General features: G+C 35.1%; 1 protein-coding gene across 1 annotated transcript in view; it reads right to left on the bottom strand.

Annotated features, from left to right (window-relative positions):
- Positions 1–9288: 9288 nt before the first annotated feature.
- LOC145669654 (putative cytochrome P450 301a1, mitochondrial) overlaps positions 9289–10993 on the bottom strand; it is a 106998-nt gene continuing 105293 nt past the window's right edge. The window contains exon 11 of the mRNA XM_081737906.1: positions 9289–9579. Within this exon, the coding sequence (XP_081594032.1) occupies positions 9469–9579 (111 nt within the window). The 3' untranslated portion in view covers positions 9289–9468. The remainder of the gene's footprint in view (positions 9580–10993) is intronic.

Raw genomic sequence — 10993 nt, 5'->3', positions numbered from 1 at the left:
ATTTGTAAATATAAAACACGTTGGTATTTTTTTCTGTGATTAATGATATCTTTTTCACAGACAAGAAGGTTCGATCACTGGTTTCAATCCGAGGTAAATCATTATGCTTATTTTTCATTCTAATTTAAAAATAGAAAACAATTACAATGAAATATAAGACTCAGGTTTATAAAAATACACTTTCTCTTTCGAAAATTGTATCCAACCTTTCACTAAGAAGGAAGATTACTAAATAACGAACGAACAAACAAATCTCTTGTACTTTTAAAACACAAATGAGGGTAATTTGTATGCAGGTTTGCTTTCTCGAAATGACTGAATAATATTTTAAAATTTCAAGTTATGAAATAGTCTGCAACAATAAAGAAGCAATAATGGTAATAACAATTATAACAAATACCTTTTTAACATTAAACATGTACAGAATAGTAACACAGTATGCAACTTAAAATTATAGATTCATAGACGCTCAAAGTGATGTGAAACACAAATATACATTTTTCCTCACAAATATAATGTGAGACACAATGTCTTTAAATTTAATTGCAATAGAATTAATAATTATGTTTCGATTTCCTCGCGGCCCATTCGCGGCACACTGGTGTGCCGCGGCACACCGGTTGGGAAACGCTGATATAGACACTTAGGAGGGGAATTTGATTATATCAACCGAGCACTTTGCAACTCTTACGAATTGTTTTGCCCTTCAAATTGCAAGTTGCAAAGTAGTTTGGGTTGCAAATTCTTTTTTTGAGCAAAAACATCAGAGTTTTCCAAAGTTCCTGATATCCAAGTCTGTTATCGAGAAAACTATGAATGATAACTGTTTATCCTGTTATATATTGCTGTAAAGATTAATTATTAAATATTTATAAATAAATAAATCTCTAAAATTACGATATTATTTACTTCAAACTTGATGTGGAAGAATAATGCCGCATGCTGAATATTCGATTACCCTGGGGGGAGGGTTTGAAGTGTTTACGATGATTTAATTTGCTACACTTACCACCACTACATGATATTATTTGCAAGTGGTATCTGCTTTGAGAGTACGCTATTCGTTTGACAAATACAAATCTGATGTTGCGCGCGGAAACTGAACTGACGTTTGATTTTGAATGCTGGTTTTACTTCAACCTATTTACTTATATTGACGTTGGTAACGCTGTAATGTAGAAGTTCCCTTTCTTGGAAACAGTATACTAAGACGAGGATCTTATTACGTCAAAATATTCGTTTGGTGAAACATAATCTTTTTTTTTTTTTTTAACTTAATATTTTTACTTAGTATTAAGTAAAATTAATATTTTACCGAAGATTTGGCAACAGCGTATTGCCCTGTTATTGATGCTCGCCAAACGTGAATTCGGCTGCTAGATACGTAAAGTTTAATAAAGAACGTCTTTATTATTCATTTCGCACATTATTTTATGCATACATTTTGTAAACTTTGAAAAGTTTATATCCCATTCATCGCTATTCGACTTCTTATTTTGAGTAACATTTCATCTGTTCAAAAGGTTAGAATATAGCGAATTGTATCAATTATAGAAATAGGAGTCTAGAAAAAATTTTGCGATATCTAGATACTATTATTAATTGATTAATTACTGTGTGTTTTCGCCCCTCTTCAGCTGTATAGAAAGAAAGCTGCAATTTGAAGTGCAATATGAATGAGTTTTCGAGTTTTCACAGAGAAATGACTTTTACCACAATATGAGGTGGTAATTGAAAAGCAGATATATGAAATATGAACAAAATATGCTTTTTTTGCGAAAACCTCGGACATTATTATATAAAAGTTTCTACTTATATATATTTGTAATATCCTTTACAGTAGAATCGTGAAACCTCGGCTTAATGTGCACCGAAGGGTGGCCGAGTTTGTGAAAATCCTGGGTTATCAGGAATGAGGTTTGAAAAAGAATAAGTGTGAGTGTTTCCGTAGGAAATACAGTACTGTACTTGTAGGTATTGGTTGCTTGAGAATACAATACGCTGGTGAAGTCGTCTGCTGTGAATTTTACTGCGCGCAGCCATATTGGTTACAAACAATCTGTTGTTAAGGTGGTTGCTAACGGAGTTACAATGGCGTTGTATGTATCACCTGTGAGTCTTGTGAAAGACGAACTTAAAATTATGAAAAAAAAAAAAAAAAGGCTATATGTTCACGAATAGCAGTGAATATATTGACTTTATACTTATATGAAGGCTATATTTATCATAATATGAAATAAAATTACTCTACATTTTAATTCCTTCAATCGCCAATAACTTACTGGACAACAAGTGAGTGAGAATCCCAACCATGTATATGAGCGCCCCTTAATAATAATTTTAGATTGACTTTAATTAAAATTATTGAAAATTGTTATGCTATATACTTCTGTCGTTATTGTTTGTTTAGCTTCAGTGAAAATGTTTAATATGGAAGAAACTTGTTTATAAAACTAGTGGTAAGATATTCGGAACAAAGGAGTACAGCTCTAGAATAACCAATGCATTTTAAAGCATATAATTACGAATGCATAATCTCAGAAACTTAGCATCTTCGTGGAAATAATTTATTCCTCATTCTTTTGGTAGCGGGTGTCTGTTGGCTTTTTGGCACTGGTAAAGTTGAAATGCGTCACCAGAAATAATTAAATAATTTAAAAGGTATAACTCTCTAACTATCCTATATAATGTCCTAATGTTATCTGAATTATTTTCTTTGCGTCTACTACAAACGACGTACAGATTTGTAGCATGCTAGCATATACATGTATTATAATTCATAAGGAGAACCCGTACCAACTTACGCTGGGTGGTCACTTCACATAACACTACATCTATGATGATTAAGGGCAGCTTGCAGCTCGAGCGCATGTAAGGATGCATCTGTAGGGAGCAAACGGATCAGTGAAGTTGGGTGTGCGTGAAAGAAAGGCAAGTTCGAAAAGCGTACACTAGCCAGGGCTAGTAATCACTACAAGTGGATTTGCATTTTAATTTCTTAGTAACCATGGCACGTTTTTAACGCTGTTTCTATGTTCTCCCTCTACATAAATAATTTTCTTGCACAGAAGTATTTTCGTAGATTGGACAAATTTTACACATAAATTTTCAAATAGTGATCCCGTATTTTTCATGCGTACTTACTGTAGATCGATAGGATGGAGCAATTATATTTTATGTCAAACGGGATGAGAGAAATTAACAAGTCCCGTTTAAACTTCACTATATTGCTTGTACTATACTCTTACCAACATTCATATGCGGTAAGATACGATTAGGTTAGCTTGTGATTACTTAAATGCGGTTGTCTTACATATATCTGTAACGCCGATTTACCAATTTTAAAATCATCCATTGCCTGCAAATCTCAATTGTATCAAGAGTTTCAATTTTTTACACATATATGCAATCACAAAGGTAAAATTGTTATCGAACTTACGCTGGTAAGGATCGAAAAGAGCGGAGGCAGGCGAATATCACACTCCATGCTGGGCCAGGCACTATTCGAAGATTATATATGCCTTTAAACGTGTGATTCAATTATCAGTTTACTAAGAAACAATTTTTCAGTGTTCTGAGTATTAATATATATTGAACAGCGAAGTTAGCCTAGAAATGTCACAAACAAACAAACAAAAAGATAGAGCAAGTGAGCTTTGGTAAAAATATGTGTATTTTAATTTATTTCTGGCGGAATGTGCAAGGAGAGAAAGTGTCCTTCAAAAACATTGAGATATATTTGTTGGCCCAATAAGTAATTAATCACTATATCGCTTATTGTACAGTGTAGCTTTGATTTTTGTTTCTCTTTAATATGTTATATAGTACAATATTTCTAATTTCATTCTTGAAACAAAAAACATTGCATGTACCTCTTAAACTGTTATGGTTATATCCGAAAACGAAACAAATCATTTTCATAGGCGAGTACCATGTAAACTTCTTCATATAACCGCTCAAAGCTGGTTTGTTTGTAACCAGTTAGCTGAACAGGAAGCGAAAATGACGTTTACTTCACCAGCGTATAGAAAACAAGGATAGGTGCTGACTGCCACGGGTGCTGACTGCCACAGCCAATTATTGGTGATGACTGCCACGACAGTGGCTGATTACAAATATGAAGGTGCTGACTGCAACGACGGCGTGCTGACTGCCACGAGCCTGGGGGAAACTGTATTTGGAAAGAGAGGAATTAATCTCTCATACTAAATTTATGATTATTAATTAATTTAGTAGAGAATAATTAGGGATTAATTTAGTAATCATCACAGCAAATCTATGTGGCATCCTATAAGTTACAAATTTGCTCACTAAGTGGAACGACATACGCTTGGATGTTTATAAAGGAATTGTCTTTTCTGTTATATGTACAATTTGCACATTTCATTGTTTATATTAATTGTTTTATTGCATTATTTAATTAATATGAGGGTCTGAAACCAGCTGACAAGGGAAGTTTGGGAGAAGCACTCGCCTGCAGAGAAATAGGCTAAGCATGTCATTTGAAGGACCAATTCATGCTGATTACAACAGGTAATAAAACTCCTTTACTTGAGAACTGTTCGAGATATTCAGCGTGGAAGTTTATATGAGAAAATGAGTGGATGCACGTTTCAATGCGTTAAGTATTCTCTCCCATGGCGAAGCCTGATGGTTTGAACTTGCTGTTGCTTGATCACTGGGGTCCATCCACAGACAAATTGTCCATTACAAGTTGCATGACGGATGGCAAAGACCTAATGGTTGAGAAGATACCAAAGAATTGCACACAATTTGTGCAACCATTTGATGTGTTTTGATTCCGATCAATCAAAGATTATGGCAGATTTGTACATAATATGAAACTTCTTCATCTGGACGCTATAATGTACCAACGAAACAATCAAATAAAGTTCGTGTCCATACGAATCATTTCCGATCACCGCTATACATTGGATTGTTTCAGTTTGCGTTCTAAAAGGCAGGTTACGGTAGGTAGGTTTATAAGCCTATAACTTTTGAATCACTTGTCGAATTTGCTTTTTGGTTTGGTTCTGCGAACTGTTCCCTTGACGGATGCAACGCAATTGCACATATAAAATGTTCATGATGCAAGGGAGTCTTTTGCATGCATCATTTCTTCATAAAACAGAAGAACAACAGTGATCAATTTTCATCTCTAACCTATGATTATTGTGAACAATGTGATGACTAATTGTATCTAACAAACCCAGTTATTGCGAAACACTTTTTTTTCTGTTACTTCCAATAGCTTTCAATTCGTATGTCAATATTCGTTACTAATTATGTTGTACTTAACGCGTATAAATGCGTATATCCTGATTTTCTCATATAAACTTCCAAGTTGAATATCTCGAACCGTTCTCAACCGTACAGGAATTTTATTAGCTTGTTGTAATCAGCATGTATTGGGACCTTAAATGGCATGCTTAGTATCTCTGCAGGCGAGTGCTTTATCCTGAACTTCCCTTGTGAGGGACAGCCAGCAGTGCTTTTTTTATGGAACTTTCAAGAGCTGCTCGAAACAATTTGCGCAGCTGTACACAGTTCATGATGACATAGGGAGTTTAAGTGAGAATACATAAATCCTACCAATTTTGTACGCCCCGCTCCCTTACAAAACTGAAGTACACTCATGTCCAAAATCATTGTCGCATACCTATAACTGTCTTCTTGTAAGAATATAATTTGATAATTTTGCAGAGTACTTTTAATACTGATATGTGTATAATCAGGAAATGTATATTTGTGGTAAATTTCATAGGAAAAGAATTATAAATGCGAAAATCATAATGAGTAAAAGAAAATGTAACTAATGGACAAGAAAAATTTATTTTCGTTTTATTGTTCTTATTTACTGCTCTTTTGACATGAAATTTACCACATACTTGTCTTTGCTGATTATACACATACTAACATTATAAGAAATACCGGGCGAATTCGTTATCAAATTATAATACTAGAACAACATATTTATAGTCATGCGACAATAATTTTGGACATGAGTGTACATACAGAGACCTGTTTACCTTTGTTAGGTGTTGGTCTGAACAACACGATCCTAAGGTTCATCACGTTTCTTTCATGCTTCTTGGCGTCCGGTAATGTTACGTCTAGCAACTTTCTCTCAGGCTCGTGGCAGTCAGCACGCCATCGTGGCCGTCAGCACCTTCATATTTGCAATCAGCCACAGTCGTGGCAGTCAGCACCGATAATTGACTGTGGCAGTCAGCACCCGTGGCAGTCAGCACCCCACCGAAAACAAACTGCCGAAATATTCTTGAACAAAGGAAAAGTACTACTTTCTGAAGGCAATTGGTTAAGGAATTGACTAACCCTGGCAAAGGTTGCAGGTACACTGAACTTCTGAGCTCGCGCCGGCGCCAGACACGTGGTGGAGGAGTGGGAATGTAACGCGAGAAAAAGGAATTCGAGAAGAGGGGACACACGCACGCAGGCAATAACATTGAACGGGTCATCGTGCAAGGTTTATCTCGCCCTGCCAGCGTGTGGCCAAGTTATCCGGTGTCAGGTGCCGAGTTTTAGTGACACTACTGTATAATAAATATCAGTATCTCGTGTATACTACGTAAAGATCTTTGTTTTGTATGGAATGATATTTTATCAATATTGAAACTGGAAATCGTAATAGATTTGTACCAGTTCCTCTTCTAGTAGAGAGATTAGAGTGGACATGGAATATATTCTTAGGACGCTTAACTGATGGCAGAACTTCACATCTCGCTATCTATTACCGTCTTTACTTTATATCTACCAATGTTAAAATCTGAAGTGGTTAATATCTTCCATTTCTGGTTTAAATAGAGGTGTTAAGAGAGAAGATAGTACATACTCTTAGAACGTTAATTGATCCTAGAAGTCGCTTCTCGTTATTTTTGCTTTATATAGGTTAACAATAGGTTCTAGAAGATATCTACCCCTTCCGGTTTTAGTACACAGTTAAGGATGCAGATGAAATGTATTCTCAGGATGCTTAATCAGCTCCAAGAAACTGCTTTTTGCTATCTAATAACCATTTTTGTTCTGCAGTGATTAAGTAAAACCGGAAATGACTGATTTATACTATTTCCGGTTTGAATATTACCTTCATCAAGGAACTCGATTCTAAAACATTTGACCCGCTAGATCTTGGCCAAAATTGAGTGGTCTATCTAGTAGGTTTTAGACATTTGTCTTCCGGATGGACGAACGGACAGACAGGCAGAGTAAATATATACATAAGGGAATTTTGATTTTTTAAGAACCCTTTAAAAATTAATATTTTCACTAAGATAATATCAAGGGATCCCAGATAATAAGCTAAAAATATTTAAGGCGTCTTGAATGAAAAAAGCTTCCGTTCTTGCATGAAAACAGCATTAGGTGCCAAAAATAACTCTTAATTTTCAAGGAAGTTCTCACTTCTTTGTTTTTTTCTTTTAGATTATTCTGTTCATTTAGAAATATATCGTGCGGGAAAATATTAAATTAGGTATTCCTACGGGTAAGTATTTAAGAGTGACGTAATACTAGAAATTTTAGAAGGTATAGAATACGCTCGAGCTTTTTCAAAAATATAACCTGTACCTGCCCTTATACCCTCTATTTTCGTCTCTGAATTAAACTGAATATACAATGAACTATCAAAATATTAGGTGAGTATGTATACGCTCCACTAAATCCCTAGTATTTAGTACATGATCAAACGCAAGTAGAATATATCCAATCCAGTGAGACATATAAGAGTCCATTGTTAGTTCATCCGTACCTTATTCTGCTCAACAACTGAAACGAATGCATTTTTCAATTCTGTTTTTTTTCTCTCTCTCTCTCACTCTCTCTCTCTCTTTTTTTTTTTTACAATGGATAGGTAGATTATCTCGGCCAAGTTCGTTAATGGAATTAATCCGTTAACGTTGTTAACGTGTAACGACGATTTTAACGGTAGCTGTTTATATTTTATATCCCATATATATATAAGCGAGTTTTTGAATTATAATTTTTGCAAAAGATAGCTAGAGCGATTATGTCGGCCAAGTTCGTTAATAGAGCCAATCCGTTAAGTTCTTAATTAGTAAGATGACTTTAATTGTGGCTATTCATATACCATACATAGAAATATTTAGAAGTGGCCCTCTCTACTTCCTTTACCAGAGTTAGTTGAATCACCCATGTCATACCTTAGAGATTATCAACTTCATAGTTGCTTTATTTCGGTGCCTATTGACTGAATAATAATACTTGAACCAGTGTTGCCAAACCGATCAGTTAAAAAACCAGAAGTCTCGAAGATAAAAAGCAGGAGAAAGCAGTAGACACATAAAGTGGCGGAATTTGAGTGCAAATCTAGGGGGAACAAAAAAATGCCACTCTTAATAGGACAATGGACAAACAAGCAGTCCAGAATTCATTATTACTTTCATTTCAAAACAAAACAAGATAAGTTTCATAGAGTAAATTTTATTCGATGATTAGATAATCTTTCGGAGGTAGAAAGACCCTCGTGCCCTCTTTACATTATAATGTTTGATACATACGTGTGTGAAGTAAGACGTAGTGAAAGAGCAAAGTGGGGTGGGAAAATATCTTATCATGCACCTAGTTATAGTATAGCTATATGATACACTCGCAGGTGATCGTGACGTAAGACGATTTTTCGCTGACGATCGTGGAGAGGTGATCTAAGCTACACTTCCAACCCAAATCCCAATCCAAAACAACACATACCCGTAAATCTTACAGTAAGTCATAAAGATCGCCAACCATCATGATTATACAAAATGACGTATAGTTGTATCCTTGTATTTATATTATATACAGCAAACCTATAGAACTATATGCTCTACGAAGATTTGTGTATGCATGTAGAGAAATTTCCTTTTTTATGTAAGGAAAAATATGAAAATTCAATATTAATAATAATATATTTCTTTAACTTCTCGAAGTAGAGAAAAAGGAGGAGATTGTTCACTTTTCATTTTCTTTCGTAGTAGATCAGTAGAACGTACAAAAAACAGGAGATCTCCTGCAAAATCAGTAGCTCTGGCAACACTGACCTGAACATTAATAGCGATTCTTGAACTAAATGGTCTTGTTATGTCAATAAACAGACAAACAGGATTCTGAAATACAATGAATGTACAATTAGAGGGAAGTAAGGTGAAGTATTTGTAACATAATTCTCAAATAATACTTGTTACTTTTTGGTATTAAGGATCTTTATTTTATGTTTCGTTTGAAATTTTGACTTGCTGATATATTCAGGTATAAAAGAAAATGCAAACTACATTGTTTTTGGTAAGACATTGTATTTTAAAATTACATAGTCTCACACTTTAACAACCTTAATATAACACCATTAGTTGTGCCATCAGTTGGTGGTTGTGATAAATCACAAAAACGTTCCTTTCTTGAAAGTGATGTTGAATCCATTGGCATTAATTGTCAATATTCCTGTTAGTATTATTTTTATGTCCTATTAATTAGTCGTAATTTTAAAGGTCCGTGCGGGGCGTACATGAAAGTCACTTTGTAGTCTAATTTCTCATGATGGTACTCCAGTTTGTACTTTCGAAGAAGCTGAAAAGAGAAAAAAGAATATTTTAGGTCTAAAAGATTTCATTTACCTAGGGCAGAGAATACTAATCTTGATTTTTTTATCCTCTGCCCCAGGGATAAAAGTAAGGAGGAACGCGTTACTCTACTTCCAAAAATATCTATGGCGTTCCCCACTTCCTACAAAAATTACAATGGGCGCATGAGGGATGGCGTGACGTCACCCATCCTCCTAGCTTTTCAGATCCACTTTTACCCTTGCTCTGCTTCCTCCTCCAACAACTACATTTGTTTAATTCATAGCACTGCTACAACCTCGGGGTCACTGTTGCAATCTCGACAACTATTCTATATGTTATTTCCAACTACCGGTATGTGGCAGTGTTATAGTTACAAACAGGGCCGGAGTTATGGGGTGCACTGGTGCACGTGCTCCCCCCCCCCCGCCTTCTTTGTAAACATTCACTATCTAGAATGAGAAGCTAGCAGTGAAAACAACAAATACTTTCCATTTGCCATCATGTTTCCGTTTGGAGCTTAAAAGAAAGCAGAACTTTGCAAAAGAATAGTTTAAGTCGATTTTCTAAAATTTGAAGGCAAAGGAGCCATCAAGCAAAACAATATAACGTTTATCGAGTAGGCGGAACGCTTCTAGAGACTCTTCTTACATCAAAGGAAATTTCGTATAGCAGTTGACATACTGTTAATAGGAAAACATGAGTTCCAGATGCTACTGCAACGGTCTCAAGCTAATGCAGATGAACTGTTGCTTGAACATCGTCAAACAGGCAATGCCATGTAGAGTGTCTCGTGCTGGATTGTAATACGTAAGTTACTTGCTACATGTTGTGTCTTTGTTTTTGTTCTCCTCGAATCTTGTTCACAATTGCGAAATTAACTACGATCCTCATTCAAGTCCGCACACATTCCGTTCATTTTTGTTGTTATTATTATTATTATTATTATTATTATTATTTCTCGACAACACCTAATGTTTTCTAAAGCCTTCTTTGCGCCATCTTCTGTTTCTTATGCACTTTATGTTTACGTACCGAAGGAAACATAAAGTCAGTGATGCCAACCTGTGGGAAAAATCCCATGTGGTGGGAGTTTTTGACCTTATTTTCTCGGAAAGGGATTATAAGCAGCATATATGGGATTTTTCGAGAAGATCGAAATTTTTGTCTTACTCATTTAGATATTGTAAAAAGTGACAAACACCGAGAAATTTAATTTTTAATATTATAGTATACTTTTAATTAGTATAATGTGGGAAATTCACATGTAAAATGGGAATTTTTGCCTCTCGACATGGGATTTCATATTGTTTCAGGTTGGCATCACTGGATAAAGTTTGTAACACTACACTTTGAAGTTGACCCCGCATGTACCATCCACCGATGATTAATCACACTTAAAAGAGCTTTCGCGTTCCTCA

The sequence above is a fragment of the Thermobia domestica genome, chromosome 14 (assembly GCF_964235325.1).
Source record: "Thermobia domestica chromosome 14, izTheDome1.hap1.1, whole genome shotgun sequence".
NCBI classification, from domain to species: domain Eukaryota; kingdom Metazoa; phylum Arthropoda; class Insecta; order Zygentoma; family Lepismatidae; genus Thermobia; species Thermobia domestica.
The sequence above is the reverse complement of the archived record's forward strand: the minus strand, read 5'-3'. Positions and strand labels throughout refer to the sequence as shown.